This window comes from Pogona vitticeps, chromosome 3 (genome assembly GCF_051106095.1).
Source record: "Pogona vitticeps strain Pit_001003342236 chromosome 3, PviZW2.1, whole genome shotgun sequence".
In the NCBI taxonomy this organism is placed as follows: Eukaryota; Metazoa; Chordata; class Lepidosauria; order Squamata; family Agamidae; genus Pogona; species Pogona vitticeps.
Window position 1 is genome coordinate 51262516 of NC_135785.1, and position 26336 is coordinate 51288851.

A 26336-nucleotide genomic window follows, 5' to 3' on the forward strand; every position below is an offset into this window, starting at 1 on the left:
TTTTTCATGGTTTTATGAAAGAGTCAAGTCTCACACACACATACACCCTCCCTAAATTTCTTTAGAAAAGCATAGTGATTAATGCACTCTCTGGGCACTTTACAATTTAATTATGCAGGCTATCCATTGCACATGTACTGAAGACTAGCCTTGCTTTTCAAGTACTTTGTATGTAAGGTACTCTTTTCTTATTTTTTTTGTTCATTCGTGTGTTGTGTGTTTTATTATGTTGAAGAAAAGTAATTTTAAAAGATATTCAGAAATATATGTGTTTTATAAACTGTAAACTATTTAAGTAGAGAGCTAATGTGGTGTAGTGGACAGAGTGGTGGATTTTTGTATCCTTAGGATGTGCAACTAAAGGAGTCCAAAGAGCCTAATTTGAATATTTGTTTTTATTTAATCAATATACTGTAGTAGGCGCTTGTAAATTGAAAAATAGGTTTAACTTTGAAAAGTGATCTTTTCAGCTGAAAAATGCCCCCAGAGCTCTCTAGTGTCCAATTTAAAAAAATGTTTTAATTGAAAAAAAAAAGTTGGGTTATGGGAGGACCAGGTGTCCTGGTCTCTAACTTTTTAGAATTTTTTTTCTAAAAAGAAAAAAAATGCTTGAGGTGCAGAAGAGTTTAAAATTGGTGCTGGCTACACATGTGGATCCCAGGCTGTATGTTGCCAACCACTTAGTTCATTTGATCAATAAAGTCAATGAACTAGATGGGAAGCCTTGATTTTTAGAATGAGGGGAAAGGTCCTAAAGCATTACAAAATGTTCAGTTTGAGTCTGGTAAACCAGCCCTCAAAGTCTTCTGAAACAACGTTAGACTGAAAGGGCTACAGGAGAAGGAAAAGCCCAGAAAGAAGTTTATTGAAAGTAAGTATCTACTAATTCATCTATATTATATACACTGGACTTTTAAATCTAACATAAGTCACAAATTCTGTTAAATAACTTAAAATTTTTAGTTGATTGTTTGGCTTCAAAATAAATCTGAAACTTGCACATTGAATGAATGTGAATACAATAAAAATGAATTCACGCTGTATTCAAATGTAACTTTTAACCAGGTATACACAAAAATTTCACCTTTGTCACTTATAGTTTTATTTTTAATGCCTTTTTTCTTATCATAAAAATTATTCCAGTAACTAATGTGTTGTCATATGATTTCTACTGATAGAACAGTGTATTTTGAAACAGGCTTCTGGCTACAATTTGAAGAGGAAGCTTCTTCAGGAATTAATTTCTTAAAGAATGGGATCACTATCATGTCAGATCTCTGCACTGGTTTTGTCTTTTTTGGGACTCATCTTTTTACTCATTGCTACTGTTTGCAATGTCTGGAAATTTTCTAGTCAAGCAAGAACATTAATTATTGCAACTTGGACTTATGAAGGCCTCTGGATGAGCTGCGCAACTACTTCCTTTGGTTCAGTTCAGTGCAAGAGATTCTCCTCACTGCTAAGTGTTGACAGTAAGTTTTTTCCTATAATTACAATGCTAGTTTATGGCCATTCCTTTGGGTAGTCTTGAATGTAAAGACTAGAAAAATCTGGCTCTTGATACTATGGCCAGAATTCTGTCCATACATGTACAGTATGTAGTCATGGAAGGACAATTGTGCAAGTGCTTCCCCACTACTAAAGTGCGTTGCATTAGAGTATGCCATTTATATCAATGGAATTAACGGAGAAGTTGGCTCACCAAATCCATATTGATTCAATGGGCCTGCTCTAGTGTAATTTAGTATGCTAGGCAACAGGATTTTGGCCATTATTTTTCCCAAGTTGTTTTGTGAATCCTTTTAAGTACCGTACCTGTCAGTGCTACCTACTTAATTTTTCAATGCAATGATATGAATTGCATTAGAAGATTCTCTTGGTATACACATTTTGAGTTTCCTTTTGAGGACATTTAGTCTCCAGTCATGATGTTATATTTACAATATTTGGCCTGCAAGGCTGATTGAATTATAATGGAGATAAGTACTATTTTCCATCACATATTCCTATGACAACTTTTCGGTCACAGCAGAAAGTTGAGCCCTCAGTGGCCATAGGAAGTAGCTGTATTCTTTAAAACCGGTTTTACAGAGTGAAGAGAGCACCTATTTCTGTAGCTGAGAAAACTAGGGGGTGGGGCAACATCAGATTGAGGCCCATTGAAAAATCGAGTGCTACTACATTATGATTCAGTCACTCTTCAGTGAACAGGACTCACAAAATGTGGTTTTGGTGTAATTTATGTCTGCACTCTGCATATGCTCTGGAACTGATCTCTGTTAATACTGTAAAACAATGGTTCATGCAAGTCATACTATGCACAGTTTAGGTTGAAGAAGACTATATTTATATATTAATATTAACTGTTTACATTTAAAATTGCAGTTTATTGCTGTACATACTTGCAGCCTTTAGTAGTAAAAAATTACTGCAAGAGCACCATTGGTGGTTCAGTCCCAGCAGCAGCAATCCAGCCATGTTGTTTTACTGTTAAATGCATCCCCGTAAACCTGAGGCTCCCAAAGGCTTCCGCAGGCCAAGCCCTGAACTCTGTGAGAGCCTCAGAACCTAAAAGGAGGGGGATAGGAAACATTTAGTTACAGTAGTTTAAATTAAATGTTTCTGGAGCCCAATCCAGGTTATACTGTGCAAAGTTAGGAAACAGCATTTTGTGCAACATTAGTCTGGCATGATGTGCTTTTGAGAAAGCACATGTTGGCTCTTCTTTCTAAAAGCTCACAGACTGTTTAATTATCTGTTTATAATTTTTCCTACTATAGACTGCTTGATAGTTGCCCAGATCCTCCTTCCTCCTGTTTTGTTTTGTTTTGTTTTCGCTTGATTGTATTTTGAAGATGGAGACAACATTTGCATTCTTCCAGTCTTCAACAAGCTCGCTTGCTCTGTTAAATTTATAACAGGTTCTGGAATTACATCTGCAATTTCCTTCATTTAGACATAGTTTATCTGGCCCTGGAAATGTGAATTCTTTTAATGTAGCTTGGTCTTTGTGTATGATCTTTTGTTGTTGTTGTACTAGGCAGAACCCCCATGTTCTTTAATGTACATTTGTACATTACATTCTGTATATGACCATTTCTGAAGAACAAGCTCCAGTTATAATAAAAGTTTTAAATATTGTAACTGTTTGTATTCCCTTGTAAGAATAATCCAGCTTTAAAGTTTAGCCATGTATAGGGTGCCCCAGGCAAGGCTTTTACTGTGTAGCCATGCTGGCTCATTCAGAGATTTTGCAGGAGTCCCAGACAATAACATCTTCCATATGTAGCTTTCAATTCTCTGTGTTTTTTCCCACTCTTCTTTCATCAGTTTCTTAACAGAAAAAAAATGTTAAGGGAAAAGAAAAAGAAAAAAATAGGAGTGTTTGCACTAGTTTCTTGTAGCCAAAGTGTACAAATTATATATATAATTTATATATATCTCAGGAATTAATAACTTTCATAAAGTTTGTTGATTATTCAGTACCTCCATCTTCTTTACATAGTATCTACTATCATTACTGCAGCATTACGTAGTACTTGGTGTTTTTTTATTGCTATATAATGGTATTAAAAGCTGATAAACTTCTAGATGTCCAGAAATTGTACTTGCTTCCCCTGAGTGTAACACTAATAGCATTTATACATGGCAGCTATGTACTGCATAATTTTATCTCTGCACATTCATTTTTGCTATTTCCCACAGAATCCAGCTGTTGTGTAAATTAATTATATCTTATCTCATACAATAAATCAAGAAAATGGTCCCAGCATGAGCTAACAAATTGAGGAAATAATTATTTCTAACTATGTTCTAATGATGCCTTAACCTATGAGATTTGTGCTCTGATCCTTGTGTTACATTCAATAATATATTAATCATGGTCTGTCAAAACTTTATTTTGCCCTGAGATTCCTGAGAATTCATCAGCTTACCAAGAAATCAGTTATGAGTAAATCATTAACATATACAAATTAAAACATTTTGTAAAAGAAAATGTAGTGAAAAATAATTTCACATTCTGCTGGTGGAGATACATTTGCACAAGTGGTTAATCTTCTAGGCCTTGCTGAAAGGAAGTACAAGCTATTTCTAGACTCAGTCCCTTAGAGCAGTGATCCCCAGCCTTGGACCTTCAGATGTTTATTTACAAGATTTTTTAGCCGCATCATTACCAGTGGTCTCTGGTTCTTGGACTACAACTCCCAGAAGCCTTCACCATCACCTCTGTTGGCCTAGATTTCTGGGAGTTGAAGTCCAAGAACATCTGGAGGCCCAAGGTTGGGAACCACTGCCTTAGAGACAGATGATGCAGTTGAGAATGTGGACACAAATAGACACCCGTGTAATCTGTCCATGCAGACTCTCAGCTGGGTGTGGCATACTTGTATATTAGCACCACAAGTATACCACACTCAAAGAACACAACAATAAAGGTAGCTACATTCTTCCATGAAATAAAATTTCCAAATCCACAGTTGAGGAATGCCTTAGTATCAACCAAATTCTTTATGCTTGAACACTCTTATACAATTTTGATGCTAATAATGGTATTATTTGACCACTGATGTCTACAAAAGGAATGCCTGCACTGAAGATGATCTTATAAACTCAGCCTTCTGCCAGAGGACTGCCGAACCTAGAGTGAGGTCTTTTACCAAAAGGCTGGCATTATGAGAGAAAGAAACCAAGAGCTGCCTAGTGGTTGTTCCCATACAGGAAGGCTTTAATGTGCAGTCTTCTCAGCATAATTTGGACAATTTTTACCACATCATACAAGCCTTGCTGTTATATGGTACCAAGTCATTTCCAAGTTACCACAAACCTAGGAGTTGGTGATTTCCCAGATTTCCTATCGTTAATAGCCCTGCTCTGTACTTGCAAGCTAAAGTCCACAGCTTCCTTTATTGGTTCATGTACTGTCTTCCTGCTTCCCAGTAAGTCATATCTGAAATGCCCAAGGTATGATAGCCTGAGAGTAGAACTAGACGGTCAAGATAGCCTGGGCTGGATCGGACTAAACAGGGTCACTTCAAAGGGTGGTATGCCATTTGAGGTAATCCTTGCATCCACATGCAAGGACTGGGTGATTTCAGGAAACCATGCCACATCTCAAAGCAACGACATTGAGACCATTCCTCCATCTCTGCAGCACAGCATTAGCCTCATGCCAAGTGGCACCTGGGCCATTCACTTCCTTGCTCTGGAGCAGATGCAATTGTTTGTTTCCTTTGAACCCTTTGGCAGCAGATCAGAGAGGGATTTGCCAGCATGGGGGGTTGTGTGATGTGTAGTAAGTTTGTGACTTTGAGAGGGAAAAGAGAGAGACAGAAATAGGGTGATCAAAATCTACCCCACTCCACTCCACTCCTGAATGTAGGAAAACAGCTCAGTAAACTCTAGTTTTGTTTTGTTTTAGGTTAGTGGCACACTGCTGTTAGTGTTAGTGGCTTGCTGTCCAACTGACATGGCCCTGAATTTTAAAGGGCACAACAGCAACAAAAGATCCCTCTATAGGGGAGGGTGAGAAAGCCAATAGTTTATAAATTTATTAAGTGCCTTGTTGCTGAATTGTTTTTTTTTTGGGGGGGGGTCCAGTTTGGTTCAGTACTGGTGGTCACACATGCTGGAATCAAATGAAAACAGAGTGGTCCTATCCACACTAAAAAAACAGAAGCCTCTGTAAGGGACTGAAAAAGGAGTGGGCAGGCATGGGTTTTCTGTTTTTTATTTTTCTTTGGTTTTATTTTTATCTGATAATGCTTGCACAGACTAACATGGTTACTTTGAATACCATTATAGTAGCTACTGTATGTATGTATGTATGTATGTATGTATGTATGTATGTATGTATGTATGTATGTATGTATGTATGTATGTATATGTATATGTATATGTATATGTATATGTGTGTGTATATATATATACACACACACTGTATATATATACATACTGTATATATACATACTGTGTACATGTTTGTATTTTTAGTGGGGGACTTCTAGTGGGTGGGGAGTGTTTGGGGAATGTTATGTGTGTGCATGTGTCTGGTCTCTGGGTGTCTGTGAATTTCGTTGTATGGTATACTGTGTATATACTTACAATGACAATAAATTATATTATTATTATTATTATTATTATTATTATTATTATTATTATTATTATTATTATTATTATTATTATATACTGTATATATATATACATTATATACTCTGTGTGTATATACATAGCTACTATATACACACACACACAATTATACATATATACATATACATATATATACACACACATATACATACACATATACATATATATATATATACACACAGTACACACACATATACATACACATATATACATACATATACTGTATACATATACATATACATATACTTATATATTGCTATAACCTTAGATAATAGACTGCCATCTTGAAAGGCCTGTGTAAGGGGGTGATCACAAGGGGAAACCACTTGTGGAGCTGCCCAAGTTGGATATTTTGGTTGAATAAGCTATTAATGTTTGGGTCAGGCTGCAATAATTCTTCAGCAGACAGTGACCCTGTTAAAATGACCCTGTCCAGTGCAATCAGGTGCATACCTTTGCAGCCATCTAATCTCACCTTGTGCTCCACTGCTCCCTTCTGTCAATTTTTGCACTTCAGCACTAACTACTGCTTATCAGCACTAACTAATCAGTTATCAGTTTTCCCAAGATCTATTAAATCTTCTGTTTGGAATATGCTTTTCCAGAATTATAGCCCACTGTGACTGATAACCACACTCCTGTTAAGAATGATGTCTACTAGGTCAGAGCTAGCCTATGATATTTTGCTGCCTGGAACAAAGGACAAGATGGCTTCTCTCTCCCCTACACTTGGAAGTAATTCAGACTAGCTTTGGGGCTTATGGCAGGTGATATGGCAAACATAATTACGCTCTGCTTCAAACTCTTACCACCTTTTCATGCCTCCTACTATCTGCTACCTAAGATTTCTGCCTCTCTCATCTTTATGGTAATGATTCTGTTAGCCCTAGTGCTGGAAGAGGACTACTCCATGTGAAACTATAATCTCATTGTTTTGATAAGAAAAGCTGATAAATAATATTTATTATTATAAACATTATATTATATATTAATCCAATGCAATTAACCACTGTTCCCTAAACCACTCCCCCAGTTATTAAAAGCTAGCATTTTGCAAACCTTTTCATTTGGTTGACAGAGCAAAGAGCAAAGGTAGCTTCATTTTGGAGAAAAGTAGAACTAAAACATCAACTAATCCCCTTTAATAGAGAAATATTGCTGTAGATGATACAATATTTTTAACCATGTCTCTTATTTTGGAACTTACTGGTTTTGCATTTACCTTGGGTGGATGGGTGATTATTGGAGCAACTTTATCAAATAGTTACTGGAAAGTCTCCTCTATATATGGAAGTGTGATCACAACCTCTAACCTATATGAAAACCTGTGGCACAGTTGTGCTGAAGATAGTACTGGAGTCTCCAACTGCAGAAGGTTTGATACTCTTCTGGCGCTTCCTGGTATGACTTTCTTTGATGTATATGTCCACATCTTTCTGTAACAAAATACTGGAATTTATTGAATGAAAAGAAAGAGGTCTAGTATTTCATAAATGTGAGTTCAGTTCTTAAAACAGTAGATCCATTGAAATGAATGGGACTTGTTAATCAACACTAATATTAAGTCACATTGGTTTCAATCGGCCTATTCTAAGTGGGCTAAAATTGGAGTAGCCCTGTATTCATAAGGTCTCTGAATAAAATCCTATTAAAGAGGTTTCACCCACAAGCCCACAAACAGTTTGCCAGATTAGGCAAAAAAATTGTTAATTTAGCTTTAGAAGTAAAGGGTATTTTAAAAGTCAGGACTGGATCTGAGTTAGTATCAGGAGAAGTCATTGGTTTTAAGTCATGGATTCCATTGATTTAAAATTTTCTAATCTAAATATGAGTAAATGTAGATCCTACTTACAGTAGCTTGCTACATTTTAGGAATTCATTATGAATACTTGGAGAAAAGAGAATAATATCTCAACACACACACACCCAAACATGAATCAAAATTTATTAAGAGTTTAAAAAATCTGTAGAATGGTGTAGCAGATTTGCATGGTCATGATAGGAAAAAGAGGATATAGTTTTCACAGAGCTTTGAAAAAGAGGAGAAAGGTGTCATACAGTAAAGGGTTTATGATGGCAGCATATCAATTTGATGGGAAACTATAGTCTTGCTAGTGTTGAAAATGAGGCAATGGTATTCTGAAGGAGCAAGTAGCTGTTAAAAGAATATTTTAAAGAATTAAATCTAATAGAACTTACAAACTTATGTACCTGTGATTCAGGAAAGGGTCCTCTTCCTCATCAGCAGTGAAGTCATGAAATACGTTTATGCTTACAATTATATAAGCTACAGCTTTATGTTTGCAATTTACAAAGGAGAACTGTGTTAGTCTGTGTAACCATTTTAGGCAAAAGGAAGAGCAACAAATTAAAATGAAGTGAAATAAACAAATAAATAACAAATTTTTAACACCTCGTAGAACCTTAAAGAGAAGTGCAGTATTTCAATATGAACTTTGGTGGCTGAAGTCTGAAGAAGTGGAAAACCTCACATTGAAATTTAAGTCTTTAAGGAGCCACAACATTTTTGTTTGTTTTATTCTGTTTTTGGTTTTGTCTGATATGTAATCATAGCATAATAGAGTTGGACGAAGCCTATAAAACCATCAAGTCTAACTCCCTGCTCAATGCAGAAATTCAGATCAAAGTATATCTGACAGGTGGTTGTTTAATTTTCTCTTGAATGCCTGCTTTATATATTTGTAGTTTACACCTTCTACACATTTTATGAGGTTTCAATAGCATCTGTTTAATGGCCTGTTTATCTAAAAAAATTATCTTAGACTACAACTGGCAATCTGAATCAGAGTGATTTGGTGTTGCTGCAGGTCAATTCAAGGTTATTTTACACTTCTGTTCAGATTGAGTGATCACATGGATTACCAAATGTGGACAAGGCAGTGTTATAAATAGCATTCTTGAAATGTTCCCACGGTTCAGGTGCATTTGTACCAGTTGGGTCTGGAAGAGTTTCCTCAAGCGCTTGGGCAAATTCCTCCACTTTTCTCTGATGACAAGTCTTGCTGATGTCAATACGTGGTCTTCCTTTCTTTTTCGTGTGATACAATCTCTTTATTTGCAGTTTTATTCTGCTACACACCAGGGAGTGATCAGTATCGCAATCAGCACTCTGGTAACTGTGTGTGATCGCAAGACTAGGAAGGCTAGAACATCTAGTGAGGATCAAATCAAGTTGATGCCAATGCTTCGATCTTGGATGTCTCCAAGAGACTCTGTGTTGAAACTTCATATTAAAGAACGTGTTGCTGACACAAAGACCATAATAACAACAAAACACCAGCAAGCGTTGGCAATTTTCATTCATCTTCCTAATGCCAAAACAGCCTAGACAAGTGGGCCAAGAACTGTGATCAGCACCAACTCTAGTATTAAAGTCTCAGAGAATAAACAGTGGCTCTCTCTCAGGGATTTTTTTGATAGTAGCTGCCAGATTGTCATAGAATTTGTCTTTGACTGCTGCTGTAGCATATGCACTAATAAAGGTGACCAGTCCTGCTGATGAACGGAGCTGCAGAGACAGGATTCTTTCACTCCCCACAGTAGGTGGAACAATGGATCTCACCAGATTATTTATAACTGTAGAGCCAACACTATATTCCCTGGTCTCATTCAATGGTTTTCCCTGCCAAAAGAATGAGAAATTTTTTTCTTTGACAGGTCCTGAGTCTGGCAATCTTGTCTCTTGCAGGGCAACAATGTCCATCTGCAGCCTACTCAGTTGAGTAGGCAGTAGGGTAGCTCACTAAACTGTTGTCTAAATATTGAGTCCCAAAGAGAAGGAGTACCATCTTTATCTTTCCCAATCCAGCACCTTCTTGAAGTGGCTGACTACATCACCTGTCATTCCCAAACAACATGATGGAAGTTGTCACCAGGCACACCTGGATGGTTTACACTTATTTCAGGCATGAAAAGTTGGCTGGCTTTGATGGTCACACATTTGATATGTGATATTCTTTGCACAAAACAGACGTAATCAGAAAAAGGGAATTCATAAAGGATAATTGATTGTTGTAGCAGTAGTTTCTTTCATATTCCAAAATTTGTAAACTGGCTTGCTTTGTTTGGTGATTGGTCTTCAGAACCTAAGTGCATGATTCCTTTGAAGTCTGATTGTTCAAAGGTGAAAGACTGCCTCAATCACAGGTTCTCAACACTAATGAGTTTTGGCTGCAATTATGGGCCATTAATAATGTCTGCTTTGGCCTTCAGACAACTTCTGATTTATTTTATGTCACTACTTTGAAAATAAAAGCACCTGCAAAGTCTTATGCCAAATGAAAATTACTAGAGATGCCACAAGATTTCTTATTTTCTCACTAACTGACCTCCTTTGCTTCTAAAATAAAGGAAGCATTTAAAGGACTTTTTTGCAAGTACGATTTCAATATCATGTTTACCTAGTTTTAGTGATGGTAGAAGTGATAGTAGAAGTCTGTTAATAAACTCTTAATGAGGAAGATATTCAGACCATTAATGATTAATTGGATACCCTATGTGATATAGTGCATACAGTTGCAGGCCAAGACTCAAGAAACCTGGGAGGCTCCCCCCCACCGGGCCAGTGGGGGCGAAATCACCACCTTCGCTCCATAAGATGCACAGACATTCCCCCCCACTTTTTGGGGGGGGAGTGCGTCTTATGGAGCAAAAAATATGGTAGGTCTTTTCAATGTAAGTGATCTGTTTTAAAAGTAGTGGGGGGGTATTTTTAAAAAATCATAACTTGAAAACCCTTTGCTGAAACTTCCCCAAATTTGGCACAGAGCCAAATTTGTTGCTGACCTAAAGCCCAGTTTATAAGTTATAATTTTTTGTTTAGACTGCTCCCATTTTTAGAATTGATCTATAGATTATTGATTTGCTCTGCCAGTACAAGGTCATTGGTGCGTTCTTTTGCAACAATAACAAAACTATTTGGGAGGCTGAAGCTAACTTATCTTAGAATTATGGAAACAAAGAATCATAGAATAATTGAGTGGGAAGGGCGTGTAAGGCTATTGAGCCAAACCACCTGCTCAATGTAGGAATCCAAATCAAAGTACAGTGGTGTCGTTTCGGCATATGACCATTTCAAGTTACAACCAGCTCCGGCTGCAAAATTTTGCTTTAACTTGTGGCTGGAGCTTCCAGTTACAAACAAAAAAAGGCGGGAAATTCAAATTGCCAATTGTAGGTGGCTATGAGGCTGCTTCTTTGTAGCTCGTTTGCCCCAGCAGTTAGAGAGTGTACGATCAGAGGAGGCTGCCTGGTAAGGTAAAGTGCTGCTTTATGCTTTTTAAAAACTGTTCTGGATGTTTTTGCAGCGTGGTTTTGGGCTGGGTGGGTTATGTTTCTATGCTGTGATGGGTCATGGGGAGTTTGTTTTTTGGGGGGATTTTTCCCTCATTTCCAACGGGTCTTGGGGGGTTGTTTGCTTTTTGGAGTGTTTTCCCCATTTCCGATGGGCCTTGGGGGGTTTGGTTGTTTGTTTGTTTTTTCCCCATGTTTGATGGGTCCTGGGGGGTTTGGTTGCTTTTGGGGGAGGGTTCCCCATTTCCAATGGGTCTTGCATGCTTCCCTTGCTTTCTGCTTTGTTTTCTGTGCATTTCCAATCTGCTCCATTTGTTTTCTTTGCATTTCTGACCAGCTCACTTTGTTTTCTGTGCATTTCCGACTTGATCCCTTTGTTTTCTGTGCATTTCCTATGGGTCTTGCATGCTTAATTACCTTTCTCCCCCCACACCTTCAGCTGGAAGGGATTAATTGTGCTTCCAATGAGTCTTGCAGTGATTTTTTTTGGTAATTTTTTTCTTTGGATGGAACGGATTAATTGCATTTCAATGCATTTCAATGGGAAATGGTGCTTCGACTTATGACCATTTTGAGTTACGACCATCTTCCGGAACCAATTAAGTTTGTTAGTCAAGGCAGCACTGTAGATCTTACAAATGGTTGTCCAATTTTCTCTTGTTTGCCTCCAGCATTGCAGTACTCACTGTCGTAAAAGCGTTCCTTAGAACTGCCTTTACACGAAACAGAGAGGGGTCCAGAATGATCTGTCCCTATTGCCAGCAAAATCGGGTCCTGTAATTTTGCCCTAGGCGACTTCTCACTCTTTCGCCCAAGTCTGTCCCGATTTTAAATAAAGAATCTGGAAGATCTGCTCTTCCTTTTTTATTACTTTAGGACCCTAATTTGGTAGCGTAAATGCGGCCAGATCAAATAATATATTTTTAAAGTAGCCAATTTTACCATAGTAGTGGTGGTCTAAACAAGGAGCCAACTTACAGACAAATTGACTTTTTATCTTTTATTAAAACAAGATAGCATTCAAACAAACATACTAAAGCATAATAACGTCATTAATTATTTCCAATACCCCAGCCTTCACCACCAGATATTTCCTCTATAAAATGAAAACAATAGACAGTCTAGCTATATCTTAAATTAACATTCTTACGCAGTCTCCAAATTAAAGTTCTGCCAGATGCATCTCTCTCCGTGTTTCGTCTCTGGCTGTCGTGCAAGCAAACTCTCTTCCATCTCTCTTCTCCGTCCTCCTTTTTTCTCTCTTCGCTCATCTTTCTTAAATTAAGCCGTTGTGTCCTTGTCCGTTGGAGTTTTGATAAGATAAAGGTCATCTTGTTCTTCTTGAATTTTTTTCTTCTGCTGGAAAAGAACTGACCTTGTACATTTTTTCTTCCTAATTAACACCTGGACATCAGTCAGCTTCTAGTTGTTTCGTTGCTGTTATGAAACAAAATCCATCTCTATTCTACTTTTACAATTTTCATAATCAAATTCATGACACTCACCATCTCCTGAGGCAATTGGTTCCATTGTCATACTGCTTTAACAGGAGGTTTTTTCTAATACTCAGCCAAAATCTGGCATCCTGGAACGTTAGCCCATTATGACTTGTCCTGCACTCTGGGATGAATGAGAACAGATTCTGCCCCTTCTCTGCATGATTACCTTTCAAATATTTGAAAAGTACTATGATATTCCCCCTCAGTCTTCTTTTCTCAAGGCTAAACATGCCCAGTTCTTTCAGTATTTCCTCATAGGGCTTGGTTTCCATTTTTCCAATTATCCTTGTTGGCTGCCTCTGAATTTGTTCCAGCTTATTGGCATCCTCCTTAAACTGAAGAACTGGACACAATACTCAATATGAGTACTAACCAGTGCCAAATAGAGAGTGACTAGTACTTCATAGAATTTGAGATTATACTTGTGGTAATGCAACCTAAAATAGCATTGGCCTTTTTTGATGCTACCACACCTTTCAATAGTGTACAATTCAATGGTCAAAACCTGTTGCTTAGTATAGTAGATTGCTCTAGAGTCAGTGGGGATTTGGTGAGTTAAGTCCTCCATAAGTTAAAATGATTCAAGTGGATCTGCTGTAACTTACTTTAGCATAGTAAGTCACTACTAGAGTAGGCCCATTGAATCGATGACACTCATGAAAGAATTGACTTGTTAAATCCCCATTGATTCAATGGGGCCTACACTACTGTCATTTAATGTTAGACTTCTTAGACTGCCAGGCCAAAAGTTCGCTTGGACATGCTTAGTAAATAATACTTACTGATCTGTGCAGTTAAGCATTAACCTGTTTCCTGACTACATGACTGAAATCAGCATAACCTCATGGTAAATCAATGTTTGAAAAGCTGCTTGTTGATTGATAATATTAAACCATTTCCTCTGTTATTGGTAAGAAAAAGAACAAAAATATACGTTTGTAATTGTGCAAAGTACTTTGTCTTTGATTTAGGTACCTTTCACTAGTGAAATGAACTGTTTGGTTTCGTATCACCTCACTTCATGTGTGACTCTGCCTTCACTGTGAGAACAAACCCAGTACTAAAATTGCCGCAACACAAATAGCTGGTGAACTGTGTCCAGAGGAGCCAAAATGAAATCTAGAGTTTATTACCTCAGACATATGTAAGCTGTATCATTATTATGCCAAAGAAAGTATGTACCAGAATGTGATACACAAAAGATAAGCTTACAGTTCTTTTTCAGTGTCCTGTCTTTGAAGAACATCGACAACATGTGGTGAGATGTCCTTTCTTTGAAGTATCCAGGAACAGGAGATAAAGTGGGGACATGAATTGGTCTATTTACAGGCTAACCTCTTCTCTGGAAGGTTAAGTTTCTGTAACCCCACCAACATGTGGAAGAGTACAGAAACTGAATTTCATATTTCATGTTCCTTAAGATCTCAATTTCCTCTCGGAAGGTATCAGCGGAGAAAAAAAAATCCTTCCATTTAAGTTGAAATATATTGAGTGAGGTTGTTCTTTTGGCTCCAGTGCCATTGCATAGGTTTGCCCTGAAGTTGGCCAACCAACACAATCAACCACATTTCCCCAAAGAGCTTAAGTTTCCAAAGGGTGAAATAGAAGGACCTTCAGAAGTGCTGAGCAATGTACAGCCCACATGTCTCCTGCATGGTCAGTTTATTGGCAGTGCAATAACAGGAAAATAAATCAATTTATTTTAAAAAAATAAGGCATGCAGGAGCCTTCCAGATCTTTCTGGATCAGCTTTGAACTCCTTGTATTTGCAGACAGGTTTCCCTTGAGCCCAGAAGCTTTATACTTATTTGTTTCCTTATTTCATGACAGCAGATAACATTGTCTATATTGCACAGCCCTTATCTCTGGCAATTCAGAAGCTACGTATGTCCCTTCCTTCCCCTTATGGCAAAGGTGGGAGTTTCTGTGGGCTCGAAATTCTCCTTGACAACCCTGTTGACTTCTCAAGGCAGCTACATAATGAAAAGTGGAGCTACTTTAAAAAGTAAATGACATATAATTATCCTGCACTGGGGTTTCACAATTCTGTACGTTGCAACTTGTTTTGCCTTGTTTGATGATTGGTCATGGAATGTAAACAACAGACTTCATTTACATGTTGATTGTGCAAGCAGATGTTTGAAGAATGGGCCTTTGGAGGAATAATACTTTAGCACCCTCAGATTCTGAAGGTAGCTAATTGGACAGGTCTGTAGTTAGGTATCTGGCTCCACAGCCAGTGGTTGGGAGTTGAGTTCCCCACTGTGCATCCCATAAGAGCCAGCCTATGTGATCTTGGGCAAGCTGCACAGTCCCAGGATGTTCTCAGAAAAAAGGATTTCTGCGTACTCTCTACCTAGAAAACTTGGGAAAGCATCACCATAAGTCAGAATTGACTTGACAGGACACAATTATTAAACAGCCTGGATAGCTCAGTAAGTTAAGTATCTGGCTGGCTGGGAATTCATTTCACCACTGTGCATCCCTGAAGAGCCAGCCTGTGTAGCTTTCCACAAGCTGCAGTGCCCTAGTATACACAGAAGAATAGAATGGTAAACTATCTCTGTGTACTTCTCCCTAGAAAAAAATTGGAAAGTATTTCCAGATGTCCGAATTGACTTAATGGCATGCAAATACTGTATATTATTAATTGTGAGGGTGCTATTTGTCTGTGCCTTCACTTTACAGCCTTCTGCAGCTACCTGCTTGGCCTGAGACTTATAAATAAGATATATTATTTAGTCTTCATAGCATAACCTCTAAGTGAGTTGCAACTGGGACCCTGAGGAGCCATTGTCAGGGCAGACCACAAAATTGTCTCACTTTTGTAAGGTGACTTCCAGTGTGACATGCATCTGATGTTAGAAAGCTGGAAACCACAGAACCAAGGAAGCATTCTGGAACAACTCACTAATTGAAATAGAAGGTGATAAGGCTAGGTAATAAAAAAAAAACTCATGATAAAGAAACAGTTATATAAACAGAAATCATGTGGCTTATATTGATTTGTTTGTCACCTGTCCTTGCCATTTGACAAAATAATTCTTTGGTCCAACTGTTAGTAATTGGTACTGTAGCTCAATAAATTACTTTCTGAATACTGGAGGGTGGGGATGGCATTTCTCTTAAGGTGATTCCACTTTTTAATCCAGTTTAACTTCTTGTTGATAATTGAGTGGTAAGTACTGTACTGTGAACCAGATGGAATAAAGTTAGAGAGACTTTGCAAAGCCAATAAGGAAAGGAAGAAAAGGTTTCTAAAATTAAATCAACCTGCCATGATAGTTGATCACCAAATGTTGAGGGTTTATTGACATACTGAGAAGCTCCTCTGGTTATTGCTCACCTCATTGTGCCCCTATTCTGTGACTCTTTGCTTCCTCTAAATCCTGGCTCCTTTGCTCATTTCCTAAGAGGCATTTTTAGGCAAGCAGACAGATGTGAAATGAAAATGGTGATTTGGAGTAATGGCTACTGATGTCTCAAAAAAGCAATGGCATTCCCTAAAGCAGGGGAAACAGTGATGCTTCCCCCGTATGGTTCCTAAAGGCATTGTAGGGTAAAGATTTCTCCCATATAAAAGGTTAATCGGGACTTATCCAGACAATCAAAACTTCACACTAGCTCATCACAGTTAGTTACAGTCCTTACTGAGTTTTCATAGAAGTTGCATATGCAATGCACCACAGAAGGCATATTTTTAAAAAAATCACTTTTGTCTAGAACAAACCTGTCAACGTTTTCGAAATCATTGGTCAAGTTTCACATCTAAAGCTTCCCCTCCCCCCCCCACACACACTTAAAAACTTCTGATTGGAAACCTTTGATGTGGAAATGATTTCCCACTGAAAGTGTCATAGTACAAATTTCCAAACCTCCCTATCCCGCACCAAAGAAAATAAACCAATTTTTCAGCTGGAAACAAGGGAAAAAAACTATCAAAAGTGAGAGGGGAAGCTCTGACCATAATAGAGCAGTGCATTGTGTTTTATGGATGGCAATGCTATTGAAAAAGATTAACATGATACATGAAATGAGTCCCAACGAAAATCTGAAGAGAACAACACAAATATTGGGATCTAAAAAACTTGGGGAGATACTATAGATCACAAATAAGAACTGAATGCAGTAAAGAAAGGAATCCTTTCGTTTTGTTCAGTCCTATTTATGGTTTTTAATAATGGAATTTTCAGATTATCGTGAGGTAGGCATTGTCACAGTGCTAGCTGAGGACAATTACTCTCATAATTGCAACAATTAGCATTGACATACTGGGTTTTGTTAAGACAGATGTTCAAAGCAGTGTATAGTTTGTCCATCCTTGCTCCTAGCCAAGCAATTGATCAGTGGATAGCTTTCACTCTTTTACTTCTGTTATACTGACCCAGACGCTTTCGTCAATTGCTTTCCCTTGCAGCATATATTCAAGCATGCCGAGCCCTGATGATCACTTCTCTCATCTTGGGTGTGTGTGGTACTCTGCTGACGTTGCTTGGCCTAAAATGCACTCAACTTGGGTCCAGTAGCAAAAAGATGAAAACAAGGATTGCCATGATAGGTGGAGTGATCTTCATTTTAGGAGGTGAGATATCAGTGAATCGTATAGCAAAAATAAATACAGTGAAACCAGAGGGATGGAAGGAACCAAAAGCCATCTAGTTCAATCCTAACAATAAAGCAAGAACGGATTAATGCAATAGCTTCTCACAAATTAAAGAACACTATTGGCCACATTACAATTAGTGCAGGAAACGAAAGTGTCCCAAGAGATGGTTGCAGAGTCAAAGAACTAAAGGTAACCTAAACCCCTTGTTTACAAAAAAAAGGAATGTTTTTTTCCACATATTGATAAATTTTAGCCATGTTGGCTTGTTATGAAGCCAGTTGGATTATACAATTATAAGCTCAAATGGAAGGTCAGAGATGTAGCCTTCCAGACTAAGTTTTAAAACATCTGAGTGGATGCTAACTAAGCAGAAGCTTTTCCCACCTTGGAATTTCCAAGTTTACTTGCTTTTGTTCACTTGTTGGTATTCAAGTCTTGAGCATGGGATTCATTTGTTATCTGATTTCTCAAACATGAAGGTCTCAAACATGAATCAACCTTTCCAATACTAACTTGTTTTCAGGTCTAATAATGAGCTATACAGTACATAACTTTTACCTTAATATGATAACTTGGAAGAGTCAGAAAATTTAACCTTTAACCCCCCTGGATTTATGGAGATCCCAAGCAGTTTCTTCCTCAAGAGAGAACCTTCTTATATACTTCAGGATCATAATATTCTTGCTTCATTCTAACAAAGTTTTCAAGAAGACATGCTGGATGTTACTGATGTTCTCAGGTGATAAGCAAATATATATACGTACTTCATAATGCTCTATTTAGTATGCAAGTCTATGGAAACTCTGTAATTTTGAAATAGCATCTCCCAGTTCTGGTACAGAATATCTAGAGTTAAGTCCAAGTTCTAGTCAGAATGCTAGTCAATGTTTCTCTTATCGATGACTCAATCTATGCCCCAATTTCCTAATCAGATACAGTCCTATGCCCACTTTCTTTGGCCTATTGGATTTATCAGGACTCAGGTGAAATAAAGTTCTAAGTATGGGTGAATTTGGATAGCAAATCCTACTTTAATTCCCTGTTCATGTTTGAAATATTTTTAATGCTGCCTTTCAGTAAAATTTCAGTTAAATCAAAGCAGATGAAGATTAAAATAAAAACAATAATAATACACACAACATTCATTTGACATGGTTTCTTCCATCCAGAGATTTTAAAATAGTATTTAAAGTCTATGAAAGTAATTTGCAGATTCAAACTGTTTTAAATGATATAGGCATCCATAGAAACATAGGGTGGTGATCACTCAGAGCAAAAATGCACTTTAATTTACAGTGGACCCTCAACTTACAGACGGCTCGACTTACAGACTTTTCAAGTTACAGACTTCTCTGGCCGCAAAATTTAGATTCGACTTGCAGCTGGAGAATCGACCTACAGACCGGAAAAAAACCCAAAATGGAACAAAAACGGTGGTTATGGATTAATCAGTTTTCAATGCATTGTAGGTCAATGGAGACTTGACCTACAGACTTTTCGATCTGCAGCCACCATTCCAATACGGGTTAATTCCGCAAGTCAAGGGTCCACTGTAGTCCACCTTTCTCTCATGTGGCATCCTGCAGAGTGTATCAACTACTTTCCTAAAACTCATGACTAATTAACTGTAGCTTTATTAGTCAGGAGACAACCCAGCTATATATACAGGCATGAATATACCTTATATTTATTTTTGGTAAGACAAAGCTATCAAGCTATTGAATGCCTCTATTAATCTCTATTGTTTCTTCAGGTCTGTCATCAATGGTTGCTGTTTCATGGTATGCAGCAAGGATCACAGCTCAGTTTTTTGATTCATTTTATGGTGGAACGAAGTAAGTTTAATTGAACTCTGTGCATTTTTAGTTCATCTTGGCATTTTCAATATGCAAATAGATATTGAGGATAGATACTGTATAATCTTCTGAAGATGTTAAATAATGTCTATAATAGGTTTCAGAAAAAAATATGGCAGGAGAAAATAAAGAGCTTTAAATGGGGAACATAGAAAATGTGAAAATCATGTAATTGACATTCAAAATGTATTGTACTGTCAAAATATGGTGCTAAGGAAGTTACTCCAAACATGGGGGATACCTTATAGTTCAGCTGGCATAGCTGGTCGATATCGTAGTATCGCTACTCAAGAACATTGCTTGTCGACAGGAACGCTAAAGTTCTACGTCACAGTGTTTTAACTAAACCAAAACATCAAATGTACTGTATATAAACAGAGATTGCTGTCATATTCATGGAACATCTCCCAAGGGATACAGACACCTGTTTTTGCAAATAGAGAAGAAATCTTTTATGGAAATTGGGTGAGAATTATCTTAATGTGATGTGAATTACTGTATTTACATGCTTAGGTAAAGGTATTTAGTCCAGTCATGTCTGACTCTAGGGGGTGGTGCTCATCCCCGTTTCCAAGCCACAGAGCCAGCATTTGTCCGTAGACAGTTTCCGTGGTCACATGGCCAACACGACTAGATACGGAATGCTGTTACCTTCCCGCCATGGTGGTACCTTTTTATCTATTCACATTTTTATATGCTTTCAAATTGCTAATTTGGCAGGAGCTCGGACAAGCGATGGAAGTGCTCACTGTCGCATGGATTCGATCTTACAACTGCTGGTCTTCCGACCTTGCAGCAGAGAGGCTTCTGCAGTTTAACCCGCAGTGCCACCACGTTCCAACTTTACTATGCTTACTATGCTCAAATTGTTTTTAATAATAATATGTATTGCAATAGAGATTTTTAAGTGACTGTATGAGAGTTTTATCTAATTGATAGCTTTTTGCTAAGAAAATAGCCATTTACTAAAGAGAAATAGTTTTTTAATTCCTAGTATACTTTGAAGTACTAAACTTAAGTTTTATGCTGTTTAAACAGACCCTTATGCTTTATTAGAATCAACATTCTTTTTTATATAGAAGAAATACTATCTACATAGAGGAGCTAGAAAGTTTTGTGTTAGAGAACTGTGGTTTTTGCAATATACACTCATGTAGTTTATTTATATATTCCAAGTATATTTTACACGATTGGCTCTTATTTATTAATTGCTTGTTTGCTAAATAAATCTTTAAAGAAGAAAAGCATTCATTTTGAACTTTTAAATCAAAATACTAAAGAGTATCGAGGAACGAATAATTACAGTAGTTAAAATTAAACAAGGTACAATTTCTTCTGAGATTACAATCAATTTCCTTGTCAGGTGTGTATGTCCAAGTCACTCATAAGGAATCTGTAGATCAGGGGGCCCTTTTGTGAGAAACGCTCACATCCTTGTTACTTAATACAGTAACCAGACAACCACAAATTCAAGCAGCTGTCCTTCATTAAAAAGCACTTTTGCAAAAGCAGGCGTCCTAAGTAGGTAGGGACACCCATCAATACAGGTACCATGATATTTATTCCCTATTCCCAGCTGAATTGTCCCTCCCTTGTTTCCCCAGTGGTAGATGCTCCAAGGTGTACAGGCTATCCAGTACGCCTAAACCAATCATCTGAAGTCCCACCCCCTGTTTACATCTCCCATTCCCCATATTAACTAGACATCAAACTCCTTTTTTCTCTCTCCTTATTTGGTACATGTTCCCCTTTCCTTAACCTTCTTACGGTCATTCTTACTGACCCATACAGTTTCCTCATCGTTAGCTAGGCTTAATCACTCAGTCTTCTTGTCAATACAATAGGGTACCTCCCTTACTTGTACTTTCCTCTTATAATTTCAGAAGACTTCCCTAAATTCCTTATGATGGTTAAATAATTAATGAAGAATATATACGGATTATTTTACTATGACCATTTACTCAATCATCCTGACCTTGCAGGGACTTGCAAAAGCAGCATTAACCTTAATCCTTTTCTCTCACTTTGAGAACATTCAGATATTCCTACATGAAATATGACAATAATATTACCATGTTGTATTTTAAATTAGACAGAAATGAAACTATTTAGCTTCTTCTTTGTCCTGGTGCACTTCTCTTCACAAATATGGACACCATTAACAACTGAGCTGCATTTTTACATCAGTAGCACTCTGCTGCTTCCTGTTTTTTTAGTTCCTGACCTACCTCTTTCAGTTATGCTTGAAGTATAACCTCTGCCTCTCCTGAAGGCTGAATCAGATGCTTTAGTTAGCATATCATTAGAAGAGAATACATGGTTTCACCCCCACTCCTGTTTGCCAATCACATAACAAAAGCAAAGTGTGCTGCTTATATACCGCCCCATAGTGCTTCAAGCACTCTCTGGGCAGTTTACAAGTTAATTATGCAGGCTACACATTGCCCCCCCCCAAGCAAGCTGGGTACTCATTTTACCGACCTCGGAAGGATAGAAGGCTGAGTCAACCTTGAGCTACTGGAGACCAAAAAAGCTCATAACATTTTAATCAGATGGTATCTAGCATGTAAGAGCTTTCTGTACAGCTTAATTCAACCCTGACACCTATGAAAAAAGAGGGATTATATAGAATCCTACATTTATCTCATATACTTTATCTGTCTGCACATTATACAGAACATCTTTCTGATGTCCAGGCGATAGCCTGGATAGCTGTAGTAAATGGCAAAAGAAGTATCTGATTCAAGTGTATGACGATGTTATCACTTGTTATCAAGTCATTCTGACCGATGGCAACCCTCTGAATTAATGATCCTCATGTTAGCAGCCTGCTCAGGTCTTGCAAAGTCAAGCTGTTGCTTCCTTTATTGAGTCATTTATTTTACATTTTCCAGTGTAAGCTTAGGTACTCTTAGGTGTATGCTTACAAATATATTCCCAGACAAATTTGGCCCCAAATGAATTCTATGATGTTTCTTTTAAATCTTCTTTTTGCCAGATATGAACTAGGATATGCCTTGTACCTTGGCTGGGCCGGTTCCCTCCTTTCTATACTTGGTGGGAGCTTCCTGACATGTTCTGCATGCAAAAGAAAACACAGGTAGTGTAACCATAATTTTAAAGAACAAAAGGTGTAAATGAGACATATCAAGCTTCGTTGTGCTAGCCAGGCGCTGTTTTGTGGTACTAGGTGCATTATTTGTCTGTTAACAAATCATATATATGTCCTTTTACATCATGTTTTAAGCATTTTGAAAATACTGTATGTAACATATGCAAAACATACAATTCACTGAAGTCAGTAGGTGGATGTCTAAGTGCATACGGATAGAACTGGATTGTAACTTCTCTGATAGCATGCCTCAAGCTGATCAGTCTTAATATTTCACTTGGAAAGGTTCAAACCATTGGTTTAATTTTTTTTTTCAGGAGATTCAGGTTTCTTCCACATATTATGCAGAAACACCACAACATACCAAGAAATATATTCAGCTTGCCAGAGAGATAGACTGTAGCCAGCCTTGTTACGTGCCCTCAAGTTACTTTCAACCGATGGCAATCCAGTGTTGACACTCTGATAAATGTACCTATATGCTATACCTGCCTTCAAAGCCCTGTTTCTCATATTTTACACTTTTAAGCATATACGTAAATAATCGTGGGCGTAAATTTAGAAATGTATGTCCAAAACCAAAGGAACTAACATAGAACTGAGTATCAGGGCCTTCCAAAAAGGTTACTATTCTGCCAAGCAACTGAGGTACATGTTAGCCACCTGAACTTCAAAATAATTAACCCATGCTTTATTTATTTCTCACATTTACATCCTATCTTTCCTTCGAAGATTCTGAATCAGCTTGGATGAGAATTATCGCCATTTATCCTCAGAACAATCCTGTGAGATAAGTTAGGCTGAGAGATAGTGTTTGGTCTCAAGTTGTCTGGTGAGCTTTGTGGATCTGTAGCCTGGTTTTTACCCTCCATTTGGGGAATTCGAACACTACACTGCCTTTTAAACCTTTGGAAAGGGCTCTCTGTGGATATTTACAGCTGTTCAGAGAAGAGAACTCATCTACACAATATATTATATATCTCTAACTCAAACTTGTAGCTTCCTTTAAGGAATCAGCCTTGTACATGGAAGCCTGTTTCCATATTGATTATGCACAGAGGCTGGAAATTTTTTACGACTGCATCTCCCAGAATTGCCAACCCTGCACATTGAATACTGTAATAATAATCTTAGGACTACAGGATCATTGTGTCCAGCCCCCTGTCAAGGAGGCACAGTGGGGAATCGAACTCCCAACCTCTGGCTCCACAAGCAGATACTGTATCTAAACTGCTGAGCTATTGGTGCGGTTGTCCAAAAAAGGACTTTGCCAAAGCTCTTCCTGTGTCTTAATCCAGCTGGAGGCACTGCACATGCAGTGGTGCTCATGATCAACTCAGAAAATCCCACTTACTATAGGAAAGTCTCTTCATTTGTTTCTTATCGATCTTTACAGACCAAGGAAGGATTTTGCATTGCATTTAAATTCTGAGTAATATGTAAACCACACACAGAGAAAGACTGCTGTAGCATATTGACATTTCTTTTTAATTACAGAGACCAGGATGACTACCGTGCCGGTGAATGCCGTATTTACACCAAACAACCCGAGACAATCACATCTGCCAAAGATTATGTTTAGATGCATTTCTGTTCTACCTTCGCCATCTCATTACAAAACCTCCCTTCTATCCCCTGTTTTATTACAGGCAGACATGTTTCATCTTGATACTGAATGTTATGGCATGTGTCAGCTTTCCTTTGTGGAAGAGTGTCAAGGAAAATAGCTCTGTGAGCATCCAGGTATGAAAAAAGGCAAGGAAAGAACTTGTAACTATATGTGGCATATTCAGGGCTATAACTAGAACTGGAATTCTTGACCCAGGCTGCCAAAATTTAGACAGCACCAAGATCTATAGGTAGGTCTGCTGGTGAATGTTATGAAAACAATAAACTACAATAGTGTGGAGATTTTCTCACTCCTCCACCTTTTTTCTTTTTCTTTTTTCTTTGGAAGACTTTTTGTTTTACTAGGAGAGCTCACTACATTCTCCTCCTCCTTTTTCTTGGTGGTGCCTTAGAACAGAATTGGTGGGAGGCAGTATCACTTGCCATGGGTGCCGAAATGACTAGTTACAGTTCTGGACAGATCCCCAAAAATAAATGGGGTGATTCCTCCTTTTCCTTTCTTTCCAGTTAGTTGAATATGTAGTTCCTTATTGCGTTGAAATGTTGTTAACAGAGGTACCTTTCTGGAATAAACTTGCTTAGAACTTCCCAGGGGGACTAATATATAACTGTGCCTTTGCAAGCGGTCTTTGAGGATGAACATATAAAATCTGACCAATTCTGATGGGCTTCTTGAAAAAGCTACGACAATGATAGCATTTATGAATTGCTTAGCAGTGCAGTCCTGTGCATGTTTAGAAGTAAGTTCCAAAGAGTTCAGTGGGGTTTAGTCCCAGATAAATCAGCACAGAACTGCAACCTTAGGATGTTCAAGGCGCCTTGTGCAAATATTGTCTCAGTAACCTTCATGTTAATCCCCATATTGCTGATGGGGGAGGGGAAGTGAGGTTTGCTTAAGGACTCGTATGGAGACTTTGGCGTGAGTGAGATTTGTACTGTGGAGTTTCTAGTTTGCAGATTATCACAGAGCTCTCAGTGGTCAAGAATGTTCAGAGCTTGCAAAAAAGGGCAATATCCAGACTCCATAAGCCAGCATGGCCCCTGATCTTGGGGAGTGGGAGACTGGAAACTAGCTCAAAAAAAGGAAATTTTTCAGGCTCTGGGAACGTTGTGCAAGAACCTTTGTTACATGTTTATAGCAGCTGCCTGTGAATATATAATATATGGAAAATAAAATCTTTATTGCCTGGCTATCTACAACAATTTTCCTTTTTTGTTGCTTCCCATGTTACTGCTTTTTTCCACTGAACATCTATATCCACATCACCCAGAGCTGAGGGACAATTTACATGTTTTCGTGAAGGCTTTCACGGCCGGGATCTAATGGTTGTTGTGGGTTTTTCGGGCTCTTTGGCCGTGTTCTGAAGGTTGTTCTTCCTAACATTTTGCCACTCTCTGTGGCCGGCATCTTCAGAGGACAGCACTTTTCAGAACGCGGCCAAAGAGCCCGAAAAACCCACAACAACCAATTTACATGTTACACAAAAAAACCCTGGAAGACCCTTTAAAAGAAATGAAATCAGCTTCAGGAGGAACGTGTAATTTTGAGCAGAAAAATGATAGAAATGCTTCCTTTTGTGAGGGGAAGCAACAGGAGGTGAGGGAGGATGAATGGGAAAAATAGCCAACGTGCAAGAAATTAAGCATGCTCGAAGGTACCAGATGCTCTAGTCAAAGATGGTGCCCTCCGTTTGGTTAATGAGCTTTTTGTTTTAAAAACCAGCTGGCAGAGACAGTTCATAAAGAGAGAAAGTCTTGTAAGAAAAACATTGTTTCCACAGTGACGGTGCAAAGATCCCTAGACCCTTGATTCTTGTTCTACTGGACTCAGTTATTTTGGAGACAATATGCCCACTCATGAGTAAAGTGCTCTTCGTTAATAACTGTCAAGTCAATTCCAACTTAAAGCAATCCTTTCCAGGGCTTCCCAAGTACAGAGTATTCAGAAGTGGTTTACCATTCCCCTTGGGGGTAAGCAAAGGGCCCGTGCAGCTTACACAAGGCTATATAGGCTGGCTTTTCTTCCAGGTGACACAGTGGGGAATTGTGGTCCCAACCTCTGGCTCCAGAGCTGGCTGACAGAGTTATCCCATGATATGATTGTCCAGCTGGAATGGGGAACCTGGGGCCTGCAAAATAATGCTGGAATTCAGCTCCTATCAGCTCCCACTAGC

The 26336-nt window shown here is 38.1% G+C and overlaps 1 protein-coding gene across 3 annotated transcripts; it reads left to right on the plus strand.

Annotated features, from left to right (window-relative positions):
* The first annotated feature begins 716 nt into the window (after positions 1–716).
* LOC110084052 (claudin-15) lies at positions 717–25365 on the plus strand. 3 transcript variants are annotated; one of them, XM_020803082.3, is made up of 6 exons: positions 722–871; positions 1199–1472; positions 17377–17541; positions 19319–19400; positions 22420–22521; positions 24031–25365. In XM_020803082.3, exons 2-6 carry the CDS (start codon positions 1253–1255, stop codon positions 24113–24115), a joined length of 654 nt encoding a protein of 217 aa, XP_020658741.3. In that variant the 5' UTR covers positions 722–871; positions 1199–1252; the 3' UTR covers positions 24116–25365. The 3 variants fall into 3 exon arrangements, with proteins under 3 accessions (XP_072851842.2, XP_020658741.3, XP_020658740.3); XM_020803081.3 differs by having other exon boundaries at positions 724–871; positions 1179–1472; XM_072995741.2 differs by lacking the exon at positions 22420–22521 and having other exon boundaries at positions 717–871; positions 1179–1472.
* The last annotated feature ends 971 nt before the right edge of the window (positions 25366–26336 follow it).